This window comes from Miniopterus natalensis, chromosome 4 (genome assembly GCF_054644295.1).
Source record: "Miniopterus natalensis isolate mMinNat1 chromosome 4, mMinNat1.hap1, whole genome shotgun sequence".
In the NCBI taxonomy this organism is placed as follows: Eukaryota; Metazoa; Chordata; class Mammalia; order Chiroptera; family Miniopteridae; genus Miniopterus; species Miniopterus natalensis.
In genome coordinates, this window is record NC_142084.1 from 60,906,560 (window position 1) to 60,930,035 (window position 23,476).

A 23,476-nucleotide genomic window follows, 5' to 3' on the forward strand; every position below is an offset into this window, starting at 1 on the left:
TGGGCTAGGCAGGTCTGAGCCCGAAAAGCAAGCAAAGAAGATGTTGGAGGGAAACAGCCCATGGGGATGGAAGGGCTGCCTGGCTCCAGGGACAGAAGAGGAGCCATTGTTCCCATTTTCATTTTCTGGGACTTCCTGCACCATAAGCTCCACGGCACTGCTGCCTCCCACAGACCCATGGGGCCCTGTTGGCAGAACCCTGAGCCTGGCACTGCTTTCTGGGGGGCGTCTGGCGGGCCTGGGGGAGGAGGTCACTTATGCAACACAGGAAAAGATTCAGCTCATTCTTAGTACTGGAGACCTCTAGGTCTGTGATCCACCTGGGTCACCTCTTGGCACAGGTTTCCAGCCACCTGAGAATCCCTTTTCAAAACTCTGAAAGGGTTGAGACCACATCGAGGGGGATGAAACTTGAGGCACAGGGGCAATGCTCAGCCCTGCAAATGGTGTTCTCTTCCCTGGAAGCCCCATCTCTTCCTCCTCCAAAAAACGTAATCCATAAAAAATAGTATCCTGGTCACCATGCAGCATCCCAGGAAAGCCCCAGCTGCAGCTGCAGCATCAGGGCCAGCCCAGCCCTGGTTTAAACCCACCTCCCGCTCCCAGCCCCCGCCCAGCCCATTGGTCTCCCGCCTGCCAGACTCTGAGTGAGGGGGGGAGGGGGGCCTCCCCTGGGCACCTGCCACCTGCGGGAAACGGAGAGCGGCCGCAAGGGGCCTTTACAAGAAGGGGAGCAGGGAGGTGAGGGGCAGCTCCTTCTCCCCCAGCAGCGTGTCCCGCTTGAGGCTGCTGCCCTTGTTGACCACCTTGATCCTGAGGGCCAGTTTTCGGACGCTGGCCGGCCCGAGGCCATCGAAAAAGAAGTCCTCATTGAAGACGGGGTGGCGGCTGTTCTTAATGATGGTGCTGCGCTGCTTCTGGAGCTTCCCGGGGACCAGGCACAGGCCCACGCAGCAGTTGATGCTCCGGGCGTCGCACAGGTGGTCGTACAGGCCCTCGGCGGCCAGCAGGCGCACTCGCAGGCGCGCCTGCGCCGCCTCGTACTCGGCCAGCAGCCGCACGCTGCCCCGCGCGCCCAGGCGCACGGCGTGCTCGGCGCGGGGCGCCCGGCCCGGCTCCGCGCCCGGCTCGGCCGCCCTGCGCGTCAGGCGGCGCCGCGCCCCGGGGCTGGTGTCGGGCGTGCTGTCGTCCGCCGACAGGGAGCCGTGGCGGCCCACGGAGTGCTTGAGCTGGCTCACCTTGGCCTGGCTGTCCTGCGCGAAGCCTTTGAGCAGCGACACGGAGCGCGACAGCAGAGGGGACCCGAACGGGGAGGACTCGGCCGAGGACCCCGTGTCGCTCTCCCCACCGCTGAAGTAGCGGCTGGGGCTCATGAGCGCCCCGCCGGCCTCCCGGGCCGCCCCGTCGCCCCCGTCGGCCTTGCCGCCCCCCCGCCGGCGCCGGGCTCCCGGGGAGCCCACCTGCGCCAGGGCGCCGTGCTCGCTGTGGAACAGGGACTCCTTGCGCCGCGTGTGCGGGCTCTCGGCCAGCGTGGCGAAGCCGTAGGACGTCTGGGCCTTGGGCACCGAGGGCAGGGACATGGCGCCCTGCGCCTGGGGGTCGGAGTTGGTGGCGGCCTCCTCGGCCGGCCAGTCCTCGGCGCTCTCGATCTGGATCACGTGCCGCGTGGCCGCCCTCAGCAGGCTCTTGCTCTCGGCCGCCAGCTTGGCGGGCAGCCGGGGGCTCCGGGGGGCGCGGCGCGGCGAGGCGGAGGCCGGGCTCTGCTCCGCGGCCGCGCCCGGCTCCGCCTGCCCCTCGGGCTCCGCGGGGCTGGCCGGCAGCTTGGGGGGGATGAAGAAGTCGGGGATCTTGTCGGGCGTGAGCACGTTACTGTACAGGGGCCCCTTGGCGGCCTTGTCTCCCGCCTCGCCCCCGGCGGCGCCGTTCTCCCCGGACCCCCGAAGCCGCTCCAGAAACCACATGTTGGTTTTCTTCATGGGGGCAGCCGGCGGCAGGCCGGGGCGTCTGCGGAGGCTGGGAAGAGAAGCGGCCGGGAGCTGCAGGCCTGCGGGCACCGGGGGCTGAAGGCAGGTCCCGGGCACCTGTCTGGGGGAGCCACCTGGACCCGGGGCCCGCAGGACCCGCGGCGGGGGTGCGCTTGACTCCCCGCTCCCCTCCCCAGAGGTCGCGCTGAACTTCCGAGCATCCAAGCGCAAGGGAGGGAGGTGGGGGTAGCGCCCCGACTCTAGGGGAGCTCCCAGCGGAGAGAGGCCCCTCTCCCACCCCACCCCCGTTTTGAGGATCTCAAAGCGCTTTTTAAAGGGTTTCACGCCCCGTCTACAGGGACGACACCTCAGGGTGTGGGTGGACCCCCAGATGTCCCAGCTCCGCCCCCCCCCCGGGCTCCCACCCACCTGTGGCTTCTCCCCAGGCTGAGGGTCGGGCGAGCGGGTGGGGGCAGGGAGAGGAGCGGTGCCCGGGACCCGGAGCGCGGCCGGCCGACCCCTCCCCGCGCCTCCCCCTCCCCTCGGTCAACTCAGCCTGGGGTGGGGGTGGGGTCCTAGCAGCCCCCGGGAACGTGGCGGGGTCCCCGAGCTCGCCTTACCAGGGTGGTGCGCCGAGGCCGAGGCTGTCCCGCGCACCGGCCGGCTCGGCGCGGAGGCCCGGGGTCTGCGGCGGGGACGGGGCCGCGGCAGGCTCGGGGCGGCGGCGGCCGCGCAGTAGGACTCATTCACCGGCCGCGGCGGGAAACCGCCCAGCCGGGCCGCCGCGCCGCCGTATTCTCTCTAGTACCGCCGCACCCCCACCCCGGCGGGCGGCGCCCCGAGCCTCGCGGGCACCCAGCGGGCCGACGAGGGTCAGTGGGGGACAGCAGGCGGTCGCAGTTTGCAGGTGACTACCACCAGCGCTGGCCCCTGCGGAGGGGGGAGCCTCTGCCTCAGTTCATTTGGGGAGGGGCGCAGGCCCGTACGTGCTGCAGGCCCTTTCTCTGGGGAGCAGCTTTCCCGACTTTCGACGATGAATAAAATAGCAGTAATAATAACTGCATCTGAATTTACTGTTGAGCGCTTTCTCGGTGCCCCGCTGTAACGTCCTTCCCCCAGCTGTCTCCGCCGTTTGTAGGCAAGAGAAAGGTGAGGGTTTCCTTCTAGAAAGGACCCAGGAGCTAAGCTCGGCTCCTCCTGATGGATGGGCATGGCTCAGTGCAGCGGCCCCCAAAAGCCAGGGAGAGGGCTGCTCCTCCATGTCATGGACAGATGCTTATTGAGCATTTACTGGACGCTGGACAGGGATCCAAACACTGGGGACATAGCTGTGATCAAGGGATGTAGCGCCCTCTTTGTGATGCATCCCAGGGGAGCAGTGCTAACAGAGAGGCACACAAGTGAATAGGAATTGTCAGGAACATGTGATTAGAGGAGAGCCGGGAGAGCACCAGGGTGCCATCCACAGATAGAGAAACCAAGGCAATCCCGGGCCTGGCAGCTTCTAAGATCTCAGGGTCCCTCTGGGATCCCACACCCCTGCCTTGTGATCTGCCAGCCCTAACACCTCTGCTTCCTCACTCTTTGCCCTACCTCTCAGCCTCAGGTCCCCCCTCTGGAACCCAAGGCTGACCAGTTCCAAGTCCAGTCTCAATTTGTGAGAAGCCAGCAAGATAATAAGGCCAGATGGAGGCCCCACCCCTCCAACACATCCACTAGACCTTGGAGGGAGGTGGAATTTAGAGTCCCATTGTCCACACAGGGAAAGTGAGGCTCAGAGGGGACCATGACTCCAAGAGGCCTGTCTCAGATTTGCTCACCCAGCAAACACTGAGCCTCCCCCCAACCCCCCAGCACCTTTGTGCTGGGGCAACACTGGCATGGCCCCACTGTCTGCCAGGGGAGGCAGATACCAGTGAATGCATCACCTCACCACTGACTGGGTCAGCCCCAGTCTCACAGCCTGACAGAGCCTGTTGAACCCCAACTTTAGCTATCATGAAGAGTGCCCTAGAGCAATTACTTGTGTGATTCCATTGCTCCACTGGGTGTAGAGCTGTGGTCAGAAGAGTAGTTGTGGTCTTAGCCCTACAGTGTCTCCAAGGTGCTGGGGTCTTTAATGAAAACTTGCCAGACAAATGGACGGATTACAGGAAGGATGACTCCTGGAACAGCGCCCCTTTCTGCAGTGGGGGCCTCAGGGGCCTCAGCGACCTTCTTCCATTAACTGGACAGGGACAGTGGGGCCCAGGAAGGGGAAGTGACCAGCTAGGGTATGCAAGGAGGGGCAATGCCAGGCTGACCTGGGAACTGACCTGGGAACTGGGGGCTTCAATCCCCACTCACCCTTGCCCAGCTGGGGACAAGGTCTCTCTTCCCAGTTCGGCTGGGAGAGGATGCAGTGAGTTTATTCTGTGCTGACTCCTGTGCTAAGCAACTCAGACACTAATCTGGTGCCACTCAAACAGGGTTCGAATCCTGCTACCAACATTTCCTGCTTTGTGACTTCTGGCAAGCGTCCAAACCTCTCTGCCTCTTTCTCCTCAGTGGCCCACAGGCATCATAGCATCAGAAATACTATTTTCTTTTTTTTCTTTTTTTAAATATATCTTTATTGATTTCAGAGAGAGGAAAGGAGGAGGAGAGAGAGAGATAGAAACATCAATGATGAGAGTCATTGACCGGCTGCAGCCTGCAACCTGGGCATGTGCCCTGACTGGGAATCGAACCCCAATCTCCTGGATCCTAGGTTGATGCTCAACTGCTGAGCCACTCCCGGCCAGGCCAGAGTTACTATTTTCAAAGTACTTAAACAGGACCTAAACATGTGTAAGTGTTGGTCATCACTTCACAAAAGCTGCTACTGGTGAGGAAAGAGACTGAGCCAGGCGGAGGCCTTGCCAGACCTCGAAGTGAACCCAAAATCTTTGGCCTAGCTCAGCCAGAAGCCCCACCCCTACTCCCCCACCCCACCACATTTGGGGCTGGGGAAACTGAGGCCCAGAGAGGAAAAGTACCTGGGGATAGATCCCAAACACCTGCCCTGTGGACTGCCACAGAACCCACCCTGGAAGGGACCAGGGCAGGGAGGCCACCAGCTCTGACTCCAAACAGGAACCTCTCCAAGTCAACAAAACCTTCTGCCTCCTCTGCAGAGCCCTGTGACTGAGAGATGTGTCAGCCCCCCCATTACTCCCCCAAACCCTGAACTGTAGTCTCCCTGGAATCAGAGATGAGGAGGCTGTGGTTTCAGGCTCAAGCTGGGGAGGGGGCCCAGAAGGTTTCCACCAACCCCACGCACCCTAAGTCGTGCAACCTCATGCTGTGTGGCCTGGGTCTTCACCCCCTCCTCAGTCCTAGCCCTCTCCCCCACCCCAAGGAACATACTATATGGAAAGGGGAAAGTGGCAAGTCTCAAAGAAGATACAGGAAAGTGGTGCTTCCCAGGATTCAGACCTCAGTCATAGGCTGCCCCCTGTGGCCATCCAACAGACAGGCTTGGAGGGCACACAGAGAGGTGGCTCAAAGACAAAGAGGCTGTCATCCCAGCTCCAGGCCTCAGGAGCCACTTGTGCCCATGCAGCTCTGGGCTCTAAGCTGTCTTCTCCTTTGAGAAAGGGGAGGGAAGGCCTGTCTGCAAGCTCCCAAGAGGGACTCAGGGTCGACAAGGCACTGGGGGAGGGGGCATCAGATAAGGAAACTGAAGCATGGGGGAATGGCCTGATTCTGCAGAGTGCCCAGTTCAGAGAAGGAAGCAACTGGTCCAAAGCTGCACAGCAGAATTTGAAACAACATCTCTACTACCTCCCACCCCAGGGCTCCCTGAGGGTGAGGCTGAGGCAGGGAGCATTTGCTGACTGAATAACTGCAGGTAGAATGGGCTGGAAGCAGTGTGGGAACCTAGCTAGAGCCAGGCTCCTAGTTCCTGTCACCATGGGGATTCCCCAGACCTGGCTTTTCTGGGTCAGGGAGCAGGATGGGGGATGTGATGAGGTTAAAACCCCAGCTCTGCCACCTCCCCGTGGTGTGGCCTTGGGAAGTCACCTTACCCTTCTGAGCCTCCATTTCCTCATCTTTAAAGTGGGGAGAATCTGAGCACCTTGAGTTTGTGCGGTTCTCAACACGTCTAGCAGGAGTGTTAGGTGAGACTGAAGGGGATGGTACCAGGTCTTGGAGGACCCAGGGCTATGAATGAATGAATGAATGAATGAATGAATGAATGAATGAATGAATGAAGCAAGAGCAAATCTCTGGCCTACAAATCTCTGGAATCACGCTTCTTCACAGTATTTGGTCCAGCCCCCAGGGCATTCTCTCAGCTGCCCCCATTCCTATCCTACCCCCAACAGTATATTTCTCACTTGGGAATCTTATCACCTCTCTGCTTAAAAGGTCCCTAGCAGCTCTTCCTGGCACTCAGCTTTGCCTCTGCTGTTCCCACTCCACTGCCTGCTCCCTCCTCCTCCCCCATTTCACCTCCTGCCACTGGCCATCCTTCTGCCCCTGAATGTGCTGTGCTCCACACACCACAGGGCCTTTGCAAGTGATGCTCCCCCTGCCCAGAACTCTATCCTACTCACCCTCTAGATCAAAGCCCGTGTCATTCCCACAGGGAAGCCTCCAGCATTTCCTGGGATCTCTAAGCTCCAAGACTTTCCCCTTTTCACACTTGTCATTAGACACCCTGTGGTGATTTGTTGATTAATGTCATTTGACTGTTAATTCCACAAGGACTGGTCTGTCTTAGTCACTGTTGCATCCCCCTTACCCACCAGAGCTTCTGGCAGATAAGAGAAGCTCAATGCAAGCAATTAAAGGGTCTTGGGAAGCAGGGGGAAGGGGTGTGGATGGACTGATGAATGAATAATACATAGATGGGTGGGTGGGTGGATGGACAAGCATGATGGGTGGATGGATGGATGGATGGATGGATGGATGGATGGATGGATGGATGGATGGATGGATGGACAAAGGACGGATGGATGGACTGGTGGCTCTCAGTCTCCATGTCTCTGAAGTAAGAGACATGGAATCAGAGTGTCCCTCTGGCTCTATCTTTTGATGGTTTCACCCCTAGTTAGGGGCAGAGCAGAGTGGCTTTTATTCCCCACACCCATACCAGGTCCCCAGGCCTGCCAACTGCAGGGAAACACAAACCCAAACCCTGGGCAGGGATGAGGCCCTGGTGGGGTGTGGGGAGGGCTGGGGACATCTTGGGTGGAGATGCCTCCATGTTTGGGGAGGAATTAGAGGAGGGCCCTGGGAGAACAGCGGTCTCTCCGGGAGGGAGTGTCTCAGAACCCACGTACAGGAGGTTCTGGAAGACAGAATCAGGTGCTGAGGGGGAAGTGGGCATCAGAGGGAACTAGGGGCTTTGGGGTGACAGGAGCATCTCAAGAAAACAGGGAGGAAAGAAGGGACCCCTGAGAGATCAGGCCATGTTAGGGGCAAGTTAGGAGCAACTGGCAGAAAACAAGGAGCTTTTTGTCAGATATATCAGGATATATCAAGAGAGAGGCTTGTAGCATTTGGGAGATAAAATAGGTGTTTCCAAAGAGAATTTGGGGTATATTTAATAGAGAAGTTGGGGTACATTCAACTGAGAAGTTGGGGTATACTCATCTCTAAAAATAGAGGTGTATGAGAGATGTTGGGGAATTCTAGGAGCACGGACCACCCCTTCCCACTCCCCGCAACAGGGGCACACCCACAGGCAACTCTCTTCTCTCCATGTCCAGGTCCTCAGTCCCCCACCTCCTCCAGCCCCCAGGAGGCCAAATCTGGTGCCACCTGGCTTTCCACTGTGGAGACTGACTGCAGCCCCCAACCCCAGAGGGCCCCTTAATGTGCAGTGGGCTCACGCTCCTCGTGTCATTCCCAGGTTTAATTATAAACAGATTCAAAATGTCCAGCTCAGGTCAATACCCCCCACTTCAACATCAGCCTGTGTTCTGGCCTGAGGACCCAAAGCACCTCAACTCTCCCTCAAAAACTGTGCACCAATTTTTCAGGGGAAAACACTGAGCCTGGCCAGGACAGGACTCCAACTCCATGCCAGGAGCCTAGGAACCTTCTCCTTCCAGGGAAATGAGCTGAAGTCCAGCTGGGAAAAGAGACAGTGTCTCCCTGCCCCACCAGGACCTCGCCAGGACACTGAGGGCTGCTTTTTGATATATTTTCGTTAAAGGCGAGAAACGGTTCTGTCTTTGGTTTGTACCCTAACTCCAAGCAGGGGGCTCAGGAGAGAGGGGTCTTGGGCGTCTCCTGGCATGGTTGACCTGGCCCAGCCAAGAGTGGGCTGGAGAAGGGAAATTCAAGGCCCATGTGGAGGAAGGAGAGACTGCAGTGGTTCGGCCTGACCAGGGTCCAGAGAAAGGCTGTAAGGCCACAGGAAGGACATCTGGGTAGCAGGGACAGGAGCCGAGGGTGGCAACCATCACCTAGAGGAGAAAGGGGAGAAGTCAAGGGTCAGCTGTGACAGCAACCAGAGAGCTGGATTCAAGAGTCAGGTACTCCAAACCTCAGTTACACTGCAGTAAAGTGACCCAGCAAGGAACCTCAGGCCCAGGGGCCCAGGGTTCAAGTCCCAGCTCCTCCATGTTCTTGCCATGTCCCCTAGGGCAGTGTCTTAATCTCTGTGCTGTTTCTTCTGCAAAATAAGAATTCTGATAACAGTGCCTGTCTCAGAACGTTGTGGGAGTCAGAGGTGTGGGGAGGTGAGCATAGTCCTTGGGCACAGCAACGGCTGCATTAGCAACTAATATAATTGCCATTGGTGTTGTTTCTCAGGCCACAAACAGCTTTAGGGGCAGAAGGAAATCAGGTCATACCCTGGCATGTCAAACACACAGCCCCAGAACACTGCAGAGCGCTTCAGGTGTTCCATAGGCAGACCCCAGACTCCTGAAGCCCTTCCCCAGACTGGATACCCCAGCAGCCAGGCCCATCTGGGTGCAGGGAGGAGACTGCACTGAGTGGGGGAGGAGGCAAGAAGAAGACCTTTGTCATGGGTATAGGAGAGCAGCCCAACCTGGCTCAGAAGCTCCTCTTGCTCAGCCCTTGGGGAAATTCCATAGTCCCCTTCCCCTTCGGTCCCTCCCTCCCTGAGCCTAGCCCCCAGCTCCCAGATCCTGGAATCCCCAGGTCCTGTCTCTCTCACCTCCACAAACACTGCTCATGACACTCCACCCCTCTGCACCCCAGCTCAGTCACCTCCTATCCTGCCTGGCCCTTCTCCACTCAAAACCTTCCTGTGGCTCCCCAGCACCAAAACTGAAAGGCCAAGGGTGTACCTTTCCATCTCATCCACCCCGCCTGACACTCAGCCCTGCAGGACCCAAGCCACACTGGTTCCCTCCTCCAGGGTAGCCAAATGCTGCCTCCTCCTGGAGATTTTTATCACCAATTAAACAGAGTCACTATAACAACTTTGCCATTCCACTCCTAGAGATAGACCCAGCCAAAGGCGATGAAGACACATCCACTGTACACACAAGTTCACAGTGGCCAATGATGAATGGATAAATACAACATGGCCCATCCACACACTGAAATATTACCTAATCATGAAAAGGAGGGAAGCACCGACGCTCTTTACTATGTGGATGAACCTTGAAAACATGATGCTTAGTGAGAGAAGCCAGATAAAGTCACACAGTGGGATTCCATTTATATGAAATATCCAGAACAGGCAAATCCAGAGAGACAGGAAGTGGGTTAGTGTTTGTCAGAGACTGGGGGAGGGGGGGAGGAGTGACTACTAAGGGGGACAGGGCTTCTTTTTTGGGTGATGGAATGTTCTCAAATTAGGGGGATATTGCACAACTCTGTGAAGATACTAAAAACTACTGAGGTGTCCACTGTAATGGGTAAACTGTGTGGCATGTGAATTCCTTCTCAGTTTTTAAAATGAGAAGTGTGATGAATGGGTGATGGCCAGAAGCCAGCAGGACCAACTACACACCTGGCTCAGGGCTCCCGCTTGACCACACCGCGCAGGTGCAGCTCGCTCTCAGCGGCTACAATGGGCTGCCCGTTCTGCAGGTGATAGTCAATCAGGTGGCTGATGCTCTCGAACAGCACGTCCTTCGTCCGAACCTGTGGGCCAGAGGTCTCAGCATCAGCACCACCAGGAGTTTGTCAGAGAGCAAACTCAGGCCAGCCCCAGACCGGCAGAATTGGAGCCTACACTTTCACAAGCCTCCCAGTGGCTCTGATGCACTCTCAAGTGTGAGAATCACTGGATCCAAGTCTCACAGAATTGGCCTCAGAATTCCAGAACTAGGTATGGACACAGGCTCCAGAACCACCAGGATTCTGGAGCCACACTCCCTAGCAGTAAATAGTGGCCCCAAAATGATATACCCACGTCCTAACCCCTGGAACCTGTGAATGGAACTTATTTGGAAAAAGGATCTTTGAAGATGTGATTAAGTGAAGGGGTCCCGAGATGAGCTCATCCTGGATTATCCAGGTATCCCCAAATCCAGTGACTTGTGACCTTAAAAGAAGAGAACAGCCCTGACCGATGTTGCTCAGTGGTTAGAGCATTGGCCTGCACACCAAAGGGTCGCAGGTTCAATTTCCAGTCAAGGGCACATACTTGGGCTGCAGGTTTGATCCCCGCCCTGGTCGGGGTGCTTGCGGGAGGCAACCAATTGATGTGTCTCTCTCACACTAATGTTTCTCTCTCTCTCCCCCTTCCTCCCTCCCTTCCACTCTCTAAATATCAATAGAAAAAAAATATCCTTGGGTGAGGGTTTATAAAAAAGAGAGAGAACAACTTGGACACAGACACACAAGGAAAAGGCATGAGAAGATGGGGGCAGTGATTGCAGTGATGTGTCAACAGGCCAGGTATTAGCAAGAACTGCTGGGGACTGTGAGAAGCTGGGAGAGGGACATGGAACAAATTTTCCCTCAGAGCCTCAAAAGGAACCAGCCCACCCAACACCTTGATTTCATACTTCTGGCTTCCAGAGCTGAGAGAGAATAAATCTCTGTCGTTTTAAGACACCCAGTTTGTGGTCATTTGGTGGGGCAGCCCTTGGAAATGAATATACCCCTGGAATCTCAGAGCCACAGACCAAAAACCAGAATCACCAAATCCAAAAACCATCTGCGTCTTAGAATAAGAAAATCTTAGCATCACTGCATGCCAGACATTTCATGGGTGATGCTGGGTACATGGCAGCTGGACAGCAGGCTTAAATGCACATTTCTGGGCCCAGCCACACAACTGCCTTCCACCCGAGTATGCACTATACAGAGAGACAAGGAGTGTACGCAGCCACCGAGGGCAGTTTCTGAGGATTCTTCTGGACGGGTAATAGCAGTTGGTAAACATTAAGGCTTTTAACACCTCTAAACACCCTCTCACCTGAGAAATAACCTGTAAAGCCCAAGGCCCTTGGGTGCTGGAAAATACTTCAATAACCCTGGAACTGCTTATAAATTGGAACATGTTTTGTAAAGACTAAAATGCTTTAGGAGCTGTAGAAGACCAAATCTCATTGACTCAAAGCAGCTGTTAGATGCATCACTATTTCATGTACCACTGCGGGGGGGGGGGGGGGGGCATGAATAATTAAATAATGATGCTGTTCAAAGACGCAACTGATGGGTTAAAAAAAATAATTCAGGCCCTAGCCTGTGTGGCTCAGTGGGTAGGAGCCAAAAGGTCCCGGGTTCAATTCCTGGTAAGGGCACATGCTTAGGTTGCGGGTTCAATGCCCAGCCTTGGTTGGGGTATGTGCAGGAGGCAACCAATCCATGTCTCTCTCACATGGATGTTTCTCTCTCTCCCTCCCTCCCCTTCCCCTCTCTCTAAAAATCAATGAAAATGTCCTCGGGTGAGGATTTGAATAAGAACGAACCAGGACAAGGACAAGAAGAATTCAGCCTGCCGGTGTGGCTCAGTTGGCCCAGCACCGTCCCACACACTGAAAGGTCCCAGGTTTGATATTAGGTCAGGGCACATGCCCAGGTGGCAGGCTTGATCCCAGTTGGGGGAGCATGCGAGAGGTAGCTGATTGATACTTTCTCTCTCTCTCCTTCTCCATTCCTCTCTCTCTAAAAAAAAAAAAAATCAATAAAAATTATTTTTTCAAAAACAAATTTATTTTCAAAAAAAAGAAAAAAAATTAATAATAATAATTCAGACCTCAGAGATGTCAAAATGAGAGAAAAGAAAAGTGTGTATCAGAGGGCTGAAGCCTTCAGTAACTTGCAGGCCCTAAGACCCTTGTAAACGGAAACCTGCTTTGGGAACCCTAAAATACACCAGAAACTGAAAATACCATATTTATCAAAGACATCGCTATTTGTAAGATGCATTAGTGAAAACAGAATGTGGGGGCAGGGGGGGAATGTATCTTACAACTGCTGAAATAGGATGCTTTGTAAATCCTGAAAGTCCCTGAAGTAGGAAAAGATTTTGTAACCCCATAATGCCTTATAGACTAAAAAATACTTTGTAAACCCAAAAATTCTTAAACTGGAAAATATTTTCTAATTCTAAAGTGCCTGGTAAACGGGACAGTATCTGTAAACACAAAGGGCTTTGTAATCCGGAAAATACCTCATTAAACTTAAAGGGCCCTAAGAAGACAGGCACCCTGGGCCCGGGGCGGAGCCGACGCGCCCCCCGCACCCGGCTCTAGGCCGTCCTCCCGCGGCCGGGCCCGCTCCCCCGCCCGCAAGCCGAGCCCCGCTCCCAGACCCCGCCCGGCCGACCCCCACGCCCCTTCGGGGTCCCAAGCAGGGCCGGAGCCTCCCTTCCTGGCTCCGCCCCCGCCCGCCCTCGCCCCGCCCCCCGCCCCTCGCCCCGCCCCCCAGCCGCGTCCCGCCCACGGCCGCCTTACCACGCCCTCGGGGTCCACAAGGAGCAGGTGCTTGGGCTGCCCCGCGTGCATGCCCGTGAGGACGTACTGCCCGGGGTTGGTGACGCTGTCGCGCACGAGGAAGTCCCCGTCGGCTCGCAGCAGTTTCTCTGCCGCCCGACGGCTCATCTGGCCGTGGTACCAAGGCTCCTGCCGCAGCTGCTCGTCTGTGGGGGCGATGGGGGCCCTGCGGGTGGGGGGGCTGGGCCACTGGTCCTCCAAGGGAAGGGAGGCTGCCGTGCCCGCTCCCACGGAGCACTCGTGCAGCTTCAGGGCGTCCTCGAAGGGTCCTGTGGGTAAGGATGGGGTGCGGGAGGCAGGGCTGGGCAGCTGCCTCCTGCTGGGAAGGAAGGGGTCCGGACAGGAGGAAGGACCCACCCTCAGGGCCTGGGTAGCATTGACTGAGCATCTAGGGTGCACCAGACCTGCACTGAGCCCACCACAATGGGCTGATGGCTATACGCTGTGTGCGGGCCAAGAGCGCGCTGGTGTGTGTGCTATGTACTCAGTGTGTGTGTGATGTGTGTGTGCTGAGTGTGTTGCGTATGCCATGTATGTGCTGTGTGCATGCTGAGTGTGTGCTGAGTGTGCTGTGTGTGCTAATGGGAGCCTGGCAAGAAGCAACTCTTTCTCCACAGGGTTTGCTGGGCCCTGTGATCACCAGAGGGGACAGCCTGCCTCACAAGGAGCTCACATCTAGCACCTCCTTTCCCACTGGAGGATTGTTGTGAGGAGCCAGTGGGGCCACACTCTTAGTCCAGGGCCTGGCACACAGTACAGTAGGTGCTCAACAGATCCTAGCACATGTCATTATTGCAATGATAAGGTATCCAGTTGTCAGTGGCAGGGAACCGGGCTTTGCAAACATTGTGAAGAAAGAAATTTCCAGCTGGCTTGGGAGGTTCTCAGGGACCTCCAACGAGGGAGGTGTCCTGAGGGAGGGGGACACCACCCTGCCTGGCCAGCACAGGGCCAACACCCCCCACAGTGCTGTGGAGGATGATGGAACTGATGTGGGAAATAAGAAGGGCATTTTGGACACAAGCCTCCTCCATCAGACTGAGCCCTCCCTCAGGCCCAGATGGAAGGAAGGAATGAGCTGTACCGTTAGCTATCAGGACCTGGATTAGGACTCCCTCATCGGACTAGGGCTCCCCCAGGGAGCAGACAGTGTCTCCCCCATCAGGCTGGGATTCCCATAAGTATGGTTTTGGGGCCTCGTTCCTCAGACCATGGAGTCACATGAGGATGGAGCTCAAATCCCTCCTCAGACTGGGGAGAGCCTGGGTAGGGAGCTAGGCCTCCCCCAACAGACTGAGGAGTCCCAAAAAGAAGAGAGGCCTGAGCCTCCCCCATCATACTAGCCACTCTTTCAAGGTATGAACTAGGCCTCTCCTGTCAGACTGGGGACCTCCATAGAGAAGAAGCTGGATTACCCCCAAGAGACTGGGAAGTCCCACAGAGGGGGATGCTAAGTCTCTCTTATTAGACTAGGGAGTCCCATAGGATATAGACTTCCCCGCCCCACCAACATCAACTTGGGAAGTCCCAAGGGGAGAAGTCCCCAAGGGAGGAGGCTCAGCCTCCCCCAACAGACCACAGGTGACCTCCTCTCTCAGGCTGACTTGTCCCCACATACGCATGTCGAACAGGTCCTTCTTGGGGCTGTCCTCGGGCTGCAGAGTCTCTGCGGCATCCAGACCCTGCGTGTTGACGTACAGGTGGTCCTCGTAGTCTCGGGGCCCCTGGGCATCTGCCTGCACGTAGCCATCCCCAGGCGGGGCTGGGAAGGGTGAGGGGGTAGTGAGGTCAGCTGGGGGAGCCAGGGGAACACTGAGGCCCTGGGGTACAGAGGGGGGCAGAGTGGGACCCAACCAGGGACCCCTACCCACACCTGTCTCACTCCAAGAAGGAAGCCTCATCTCCATTTGACCAGCATCATCAAGAGTGAAAAACCCCAAAAATGCCCAACCAGGGGTAGGGGTGCACCAGAGGGGACAGCCAACCTGCCCCCATCTGCCAGGCTTAGGAAAGTAGCCCAAGCGGTCCAGAGCTTTCCAGTTTCAAAAGAAGCCAAAAATCTCAGTGAAGAAAAAAAAAACTGATGCTGTTGAATCTTATCAAAGCTTGTGGAGTGAATACAATCTTGGAAGTGAAAGTCAACTGGTGCAGAGAGGAGAATCTGTGAAGGGGGACTCAGGCACCCAGTGGGGGAGTTTCCCTGCAGAGCAGTGCAGGGAAGAAGGGAATAGCATGTGCTGGGCATCCCCTATGGCCCAAGGTCATCCTACCCTACCTGAGGGGCCCAGCTCCCAGTGCAGGCCGCGGGTGTCTCTTCGAGGAGGAGATGCTCCCTGAAAAAGAAAGGGAGGGTCCTTCCTGCAATATGCAAGCCCCTCTTCCAGTTTTCCCACCCAGTCTGCCTAAATCACTGGGGACATAAGTCAGATGGGAAGCTCAGCTCACACCCTCTAACCCTTCCCCCAAGCCCTGGCTCTCAAACTGCCAGGTGCCCACCAGGCCCAACTTTGCACCCACCGCCCACCTCTGCTACAGCTTCATAAGACCATCTCCACTCCGGAAGGTGGTCTGCACCCTGCTGCCACCCAGCACATGCTATTCCCCCAGGCTATTCCCTGCACTGCTCCCCTGGGCAACTCCTATTCACCCCTCAGAGCCCAGCCCAAACATTGCTTCCTCAGGGAAGTCCTCCTGACCACAGACAAGTCAGTCTCCCTTTTGTACATTCTTGTCACCTTCCTTGTAAGACCTTTTCATAGCCCAGATTAAATCACTAATATAATTATTTACTCAATGTCTGAGTGTGTGAATCACATCTGAAGTGTCTAGAACAGGTTGGAGCAGATCTGTGCAGTCTGGGTAAGGAGGAAAGGGTAGGGGGCGTGAGAGACCTTACTCTAGGATCGAGAATAGGAGTAGAAGAAAAAGCTAGGCCCAAGGAGTCAGTGCCTGGGGACAGCTGCCACCATCCCTCCCCCATGAGTCCACTGGGGCTGACCTGGCTGAGGGCTCCTAGGGCCTCGAGGGCACAGGGCTGTGTCAAGGTGAGCCTGGAGTCCACCAGCCCGCCCAGGGGCGGCTCCTTCCCTGGGATGCTGTTGTAGTAATTGTGTTCCAAGTCCTCCTCATCCCTCCAGGCCGACTCCTCCAGCCCGGTCAGCCTGAGGACAGACAGCAGGCAGGAGCCCCCAGTACACAGGGCAGAAGGAACAGGGGCACCCGAGGAACGCCAAGGCCTTGGGGCTTGAGTTTTAAAGGGTGGGTGGAGAAAACCAGGCCCAAAGGGACTCTAACCCCACTTCCTATCAGCTGAGCTTTCACCCAGGAAATGCTTGCTGGGTGCTGTCTTTTTCTTCCCTCATCTATACAATAAGACCTGGCACAGCTACAGCAGGTCCTCAGTAAAGGTAGCCTCCACTTCTCTCCACCCGCTTCTAGCCTGGCCAAGCAGCCAGGACACCCCAGACTTGCACCCAGGACTGGGATGCCTGCTGTGCATTAGGGTAGAACACCCTCAGCATTTCAAACGCCCTCACCATCTGGCCTTGTGGTGGTACCTGTAGAAATATATCCCACAAGTGCTTGTTCAGGTAAGCGTGGTTCCTAAGAGCAAAATGGGGGAGACCACTGCCTGCCCCTCAGTCGGGGACAAACCACAGGTTCCAGTTGGGGCAGCAGAGCAGGACCATGCAGCCCATGGAGGCAGAGGCAGTTCCAGGCGCCCGGCAATAGCAGGTGAAACCCACCACGCATGCGTGACAGACGTGCAAACCCGTAAGAAAGGCAAAAAGCCATCTCACCCCAGAGAAGGGCCTCATGCTGCACTGTGAATTCTTCTTCCTTATTGTGTGCTTATTTGAATTGCTAACAATTAATAGATATTTAAGTAGCTAAGAGCAGGGGTCAGCCCAGGAGCCATAAAACTTTTAAATGGTTAAGAAAACATCCAAAGAACAATATTTGGTGACATGGTGAAAGTTAATGAAATTCAGATTTTGGTGTCTATAAATAGTTTTGCTGGCACATGGCCCATCCATCGCTTTAGTACCCCCCACAGCTACTTACACAGACAACATCCAAGACACTGAAAATATTGACTGTCTGGCCCTTTGCGGGAGCGTTGACTGCCCCTATCTACACTAATGACCGTATTCGCGGCAGCACTAACCGGCTCCTGAATCCTTACCTTAGCCCAGGGAGTAGGGGCTGTTTTTATCTGGGTTTTACAGCCAAGGGAATGGGGATCCTGGCAGCTGTGATGAGCTCACAGGGAGCACGGGTCAGGGGGGACAGAGTGAACCCAAGCCCAAGAGGAGCAGGTGGGGGCTGGTACCTTTCAGGGGGGACGACCACCTTGGGGGGGCTGTGCAGATACTGTTTGAAGCGCAGCTCGAAGGCTTGGCCCACAGTGCTGATGACGCTCTGGGCGAGGCCCTCGCAGCACTCCAGGATGTGGCAGGCTGGGGGGTCGTTTATGACACAGCATCAGTGTGGCCTGGCAGCTGACTCAGTCTACAGAGGGCCCTCCCACCCCACCCACTGGATCTCACCTCTCTGATTGATGGGGTCCTTGGCAACATAGGCCACATAATCCGTCATGTCCTGGGAAGAGAGGAGATGGGTGGGAGGGGCCAGCTGGACCTGCCTGGCCCACTGGCGAGGATTCCTGGCTGCCCACCTCCAGCAATGCAGGGGACAGAGGAGGCCAAATCCACCCACCCAGCCCCTTACCGTGTCACCACCGGATGCAAAGGAAATGGACTGCATGTGATGATTGGCGATGATCTGCCAGAGAGACACAGGTGGTCACAGTCTGTCCTAAGGTCAGGGACCTGAGGCTTGGGCAGGCACTAGACCAGGGCCACAGGGTGGGGACTGGGAGGGCAGGGATTCACAGACACATCAGACACACAGATACACACTAGATGCCAGGAGCACCCCAAGTGGTGACAACTGTGGGGCTCTGTGAGGGCAGCGGCTGCATCCCTCCTTGGCTCCAGGGTGGGGCCTCAGCTCATCTCCAGGTGAACATGTCACATGAAGCCCTGCACCCACCATCCCTCCAGGCTTCACCTCCTATGAGTTCACAGAGCCTGCCCTTCAGCGGACAAGGACAGGCCACATGGCCCTCACCTGTTGTATGGCCCTCACCTGGCGCGTGGCAGGCACAGAGAGGTTGAGGCCATCGGTAGAGATGCTTACGGCGATGCTCATGCCGGCAAAGCGCAGGTTGCTCTTGCCCAGGATGGAGGCCAGAGCCTTGTTGGGGGCCTGGGGGGGGACAAAAGGCCACAGGGTGGGGGGCCTGAGGGAGTAGAGGACCATAGGGTGGGGGGCTTGGAAAGGCAGCATAGAGTCACAGGGTAGGGAGGCCTGGTGGGGAGCAGAGGGCAGGACAGGGCTGCAGGGTGGGGGGTCCAGGCTCTGAGTGGGGCAGAAGAGGGGTTCCAGCTGGGTAGGGTCCAAGGGTGTCCATGGAATCCCCACCAGCCCCACTCAGGGACCACGAGCTCCTCACCAACCTTCTTCTTCCAGGAGCCCCGAACTCCAGGCACAGCCTCATGGAGCCGGTTGATGGCCTCCCTGGGGAGGGATGGGGAGGGGGCTTAGAGAGCTTGGAAGAGAGGGGTCTGGGGAGGGGCAGGAGCTCAGAGAAGGGTGGGGGGTCAGAGGACGATGGGCTGAGAAAAGGGGTTCAATGGACCCTGAGATGGAGAGGGGCTCAAAGGAGGGAGGGGACAAGAGAGGGAGGGATGATGGGGTACCTGGGGAGAAGAGGAAGGGATGGAGGCATGGAAGGGGGTGCTCCTGGGCATCTAGCAGATACCCTCCTCAGCTGTTTCCCTCTATGGGATCAGACTCAGTGAGGCTAACACAACCCCTGAACTTAGACCCCAACTTCTGTGTGGCCACAGGCATTGAGAGGATGACCTCTGCTAAGGGCAGAGCTGATGAGATCAGCTTCCTGGGCCCATCCCCCCTTCCACAGCCCAGTCTGGAAGGCTCACCTGGTGACCTGGGTGCGAGTGTTGAAGTCCAGGGAGCGCATGGAGCGTAGGACCTCGATGCACCCCATGTACTAAGGGAAGAAAGAACGGGGTGAGCAGTGGGGCTCATAGAACCAGCAGAGGAGCCCAGCTGGGGCTGACAGATGAGCTCTTTACCTCCTCTCCTGCACCCGATGGGTTCGAATCCTTCCTTCTGTCCTGGACAATGTCCAGCCAGTAGCCTCAGGGTGTTTGCACCTGCAGTCTCCCTGCTGTTCCCTCTCCCATCTGTTTTCAGACTGATTCCTCCCAATCTCCGGACTCAGCATCACCTCCTCAGAAACGGCTTCCCTAACTCTACGTAAGTTGTTCCACAGAATCTGGTTGATTCCTCCAAGCTCATTTAACTATCTCTCTTTTTGTTCCACTAGAACGCAAGCCCAGGAGGACCAGGATGGTGGTCACCTTGCCCACTTCTGTGTCCCAGAGCCCTGCACAGGGTCTGCAAGCAGATAGGAGGGACACCCAAAGTATTGACTATCTGTGATCCATTACAGGAAAGCGTGTGGACTCCTACCTAGACCACCATTCCCATGGAAAGGTAATTCAGAATCTCCAAGAAACAATGCTGAGGGACAGAGGAGGTGGAAACAGCCAGCAGAGTTCCCAGGCAGCTTCTACTGCTGCCAAGGGTGGGGGCATGAGGACCAAAAGATGGCCATAACCATCCTTCCAAATTCTAGGCTGGGTTACCAGGAGGGTAACTGGTACAATTGGAGAGCCACGTGGCAGCATCTGTCACATGATCCCATTGGTATGAAATGTCCAGAAAAGGCAAATCCAGAGAGACAGGGTGGGCTTGTGGTTGCCAGGAGCTAGAAGGGGGGATGATGGGGGTGACTGTTCATGGGGACGGGGCTTCCTATTGGGGTGATGGAATGTTCTGGAACTAGATAGTGGTAATGGTTGCATAACCCTATGAATGTATTAAATGCCACCAAGTTGTACACTTTAGGATGATTAATGATTAAATTTGTTATGTAAATTTTACCTCAATTTTTAAGGTAAACTATGGCGATAGATGCTGGGATAATGGGAATGCTGTGGGTTGTGCCAGCCAGGAGGGCACCAGGCAGCTGTCTAGCTCAGTCCGGGCCCCATGCACCTGAGACTTGCTTGTCCCTCTAAAGTCTGACCAAGAAAAAATGTCCATCCCACAGATACTTATTAATTATAAAGGAAACAAATGGTAACTTTACCAAGGGGAAATGTCACCTTAATAAACGTGTTAGTTTCCTGGGGCCGCTGTAACAAAGCACCACAAACTGGACAGCTTAAAACAACAGGGATGTATTCTCTCTAGTTCTGGAAGCCAGATGTCCAAAGTCGAGATGTTGGCCAGGCCGTGCTCCAACTAAGGCTCCATGGAGGGCCCATTCCTTGTCTCCTCCAGCTTCCAGTGGTGCTGGCCAGCAATCCTTGACTTGCAGACACATCAGTCCAGTGTTTGCCTCCATCTTCACATGGACTTCTCCCTGTATGTCTGTGTCCAAGTTTCCATCTTTTTATAAGGACACAGTCATATGAGATTTAGGGTCGGTCCCTAATATAGTTATGACCCCATCTCAGCCTGATGACATATGCAAAGACCCTATTTCCAAATAAATTCACGTTCTGAGGTTCTAGTGGACATGAATTTTGGGGGACATCATTCTCCCCAGTACACCAAGAGATCACGGTTTCCACCATAGGTATTGGGCCACACTGGCACCCAGCCTCCCAATTTGAAGCACTGAGGAGATACAGCATGCCCCTGTGCTTCCTGCCCCAAACGGAACCTGAACCCAAGCGTGAGCAAACACCAGACAGACACAACCTGAAGGACAGTCTGCAGGACAACTGATGTGCACTCTTCAAAAGCTGGGGTAGCCCTGGCATTTCTCACATTGACGCCAAGCCATCTTCTCTGTGTGTCAGTGTCCAAATTTCCCTCTTCTTATAAAGACAACTGTCACTGCATTAGAGCCACCCCACTCCAGAATGACCTCATTTTAACTTGATTACATCTACAAAGTCCCTATTTCCAAATAAGGCCACATTTGCAGGTTCAGAGGACATGAATTTGAGGAGGACACTATTCAACCCGAGGGGGACTTTGGTAAAGGCAAATACATCAACTTCCACGGTGCTGGAACCAAAAAAGCCAGCAGAGATGTGAATTCCACCCGATGGTCAATGACACTCTGGGATACCTGATAATTTTTGTACAAGCAAAGATGAACTATGGGTGTGCAGGAGGACAGCTAGCTCGGGAGACTATATGGAAGCATGTAACAGCAAGGGTCATGCACTAGTGGTTCACCAGGGAGAGATAAATTGCGCCTAGAGACCTAACATTTTAAGTTATAGATGCAGGTACACAGGCGATCCGTTCGTCCAGTTTTTCCGTATGTTTGAAAGGTTCATAATAAAAAACTGGGGTAAAGACCCATTCCTCTACCCACATTCGAGGTCCCTCAGCCTCACACGTCGAATCCGGAGGTCTGGCTGGGTGCCGCCCCTTTGCAGATACCCCTTCCCCGCGCCCCCCACCTCAGGCCAAGGTCTCAGCAGGTTCCTATTCTGCTGTCGGAGAAGTTTCTAATGGGGGTCTGGGTAGCCAGGTGCCCCCACCTAGTCCCCACAGTCCAGACTGTCCTGCCCGGCCGGAACGGGGCGAGGGTGGGGGGATGCTTACTCTGCGCATGCGTGTCCCCCACCCACCTGCCGCCCTCTCCCCGCCTCTCGACACATGACGCCGTGGGAACCCCGACCCCGGCGCCTCCTGACTGGGGGTTCCCAGCGGAGCTCGGGCTGGAGACCGGGGTCCGGAGTGGTGGGGAGACAAGGAAGGATAGAGAGGAGACACCTGACCCGCAGGGTCCGGGGCGTCCGAGAGGAAGCGGTGGGGGAGGGGAGCCGCAGTCCCCAGGCTGAAGGGTCCGAGGATGGCCCCCAGCGGTCCCGGCCGGCGCACTCACCCGAACGATGTAGGAGACCCCGGGCCCCAGGACCCTGGCGTCGGGGTGCAGCCAGCCGTGCGCCGGCTTGTGGATGAAGCTGCCCTTGCGGATCCACTCGTCTGCGGCAGCGTCCGGAGGCCCCGTCGCCCCCCGCGCGCCCCGCGCGCCCCGCGCCCCGGCCGCGCGGCAGCGGCTGAGAGTCGGCAGGGGGCAGGGCGCGGCGCAGCGCGGCTCGCAGGCGCCCAGGACCGCGGCCGCCAGCGCGGGCACTCTCGCGGGCCCGGCGGGCTCGGGCTGGGACTCGGCGCCCCCCGCCGCCCCCGCCGCCCCCGCCGCCCGCGCGGCCGCCGGGCCGCGGCCCAGGAAGCCGGCGGGAGCGGCGAACTTCCACTGCGGCATGCGCGGCAGCAGCGCGCAGAAGGTGGTGGGCGCCTCGGGCTCCGGGGGCGCCGGAGGCGCGGGGGGCGCGCGCCCGCCCGGACCCTGCGTCATGGCCGCGGCCGCCCGACCGAGCCCGCCCGGGCGCTGAGCCTGATGCGGAGGCGGCCCTCGCTCCCGCCCGCTGCCTCCCCGCCCCCGGCCCGGTGATGTCATCCGCCCGGCGCAGCGCGCAGCCGCGGGGGGCTGCGCCCCTGGGACCCCGACCCTCGGCGCTCCGGCGCCTAGCGGGGTGGCTGGGGAAACTGAGGCCGCGAGGGCACGGCGCTGACTTGGGTCAGGCAGCCGGGGAGGGAGGAGATTCCAACCCAGGACCCGGGCTTGGAGCCCCTACTTTGCCCCCAACCCGTCAACCGAGTTCCGAGAAGGCCAGGAGTGGGAGAGACTTAGAAATAACCTCCCTTCCTCCCTTTCGGGCTGACGGGGAAACTGAGGCCTGGAGAGGCGCGGAGACGCGGTCGGAGAGGAGAGCCCGACCCCAGCGTCAGCCCCCCGTTCCCACGGTCTCGGCCGGAAGGCACTAGACGGTCAGGTCCTAACGGGGAAGCTGAGGCCCGGGAAGGAGAGGCGGTGCCTGGAGGACCCTGCGAGACGCGGGCCCCGAGGGCCTCGCTGTTGGGGCTGCCGGGGCTGGAGAGGGGGCTCAGGGTGCAGCTTGGGCTCTGCTCGGCTGCCTTTCCCTGGGCCACAGCTGCCCGGCTGTAAGCCGGGGACACGGGCTGGAGGGTCCTCCATTCCTGGGGAGCCCTACCGGGCAACTGAGCCCTTGGGCCCCAGCCTCCTAGGCCTGCCGGCTCCTCCGGCCCCAGCCAATTCGACCCCACCCAGGCCTCAGTGGTTGTCACGGTCACCCCGGGACCCAGCTTCCAGGTCGGCCCCGGCTGATCCTCCGCCCCCCCCCCCGGCCCCACCCCAGGCTGGGCTGACTGCTGGGAAACAAAAGGAGGGGGCCGGGGCCGCGGGCAGGTGAGGAAGGAGGGGCAAAGCCTCTAGGAGCTGGATCGATAAATCAGAGATGAGATCACAGCCCGGCTCCACGATGGGGGATGGGGGCGCGCGGCCGCGATTGGCCCGCAACCCGGGGGGGGGGGATGGTGATGCTGCCCGAGTGTCACGCTGGAGTCGCCATTGTGCCTCTACGGGGTCTGGGGTGGGTGAGTGCAGAGGGCGTGGCCTTTGGGTAG

The 23,476-nt window shown here is 57.3% G+C and overlaps 2 protein-coding genes across 2 annotated transcripts; both read right to left on the reverse strand.

The window, feature by feature from the left end:
- Positions 1-719: 719 nt before the first annotated feature.
- C2CD4C (C2 calcium dependent domain containing 4C) lies at positions 720-1,976 on the reverse strand. Its single transcript, XM_087815978.1, has one exon. The coding sequence runs from the start codon at positions 1,974-1,976 to the stop codon at positions 720-722; it is 1,257 nt and encodes a 418-aa protein (XP_087672104.1).
- A 4,487-nt stretch (positions 1,977-6,463) lies between these two features.
- SHC2 (SHC adaptor protein 2) lies at positions 6,464-22,346 on the reverse strand. Its single transcript, XM_087816574.1, has 13 exons — positions 21,873-22,346; positions 18,874-18,944; positions 18,388-18,448; positions 18,017-18,136; positions 17,597-17,650; positions 17,416-17,467; positions 17,199-17,325; positions 15,864-16,026; positions 15,141-15,198; positions 14,484-14,627; positions 12,827-13,134; positions 9,928-10,061; positions 6,464-8,404 (listed from the first exon to the last, which is right to left on the reverse strand). The coding sequence occupies exons 1-12, from the start codon at positions 22,344-22,346 to the stop codon at positions 9,933-9,935; spliced, it is 1,761 nt and encodes a 586-aa protein (XP_087672700.1). The 3' UTR covers positions 6,464-8,404; positions 9,928-9,932.
- Between the last annotated feature and the right edge of the window lie 1,130 nt (positions 22,347-23,476).

Excerpts from the sequence above, each read along its gene's own strand:
- SHC2 (XM_087816574.1), bottom strand. The coding sequence starts at position 22,346 with ATGACGCAGGGTCCGGGCGGGCGCGCGCCCCCCGCGCCTCCGGCGCCC. Across the intron at positions 17,326-17,415 it reads GGACCCCATCAATCAGAGAG|CCTGCCACATCCTGGAGTGC; the intron begins GTGAGATCCAGT and ends ACGACCCCCCAG. Across the intron at positions 13,135-14,483 it reads GAAGGACCTGTTCGACATGC|GACCCTTCGAGGACGCCCTG; the intron begins GTATGTGGGGAC and ends CCTTACCCACAG.
- C2CD4C (XM_087815978.1), bottom strand. The coding sequence starts at position 1,976 with ATGAAGAAAACCAACATGTGGTTTCTGGAGCGGCTTCGGGGGTCCGGG.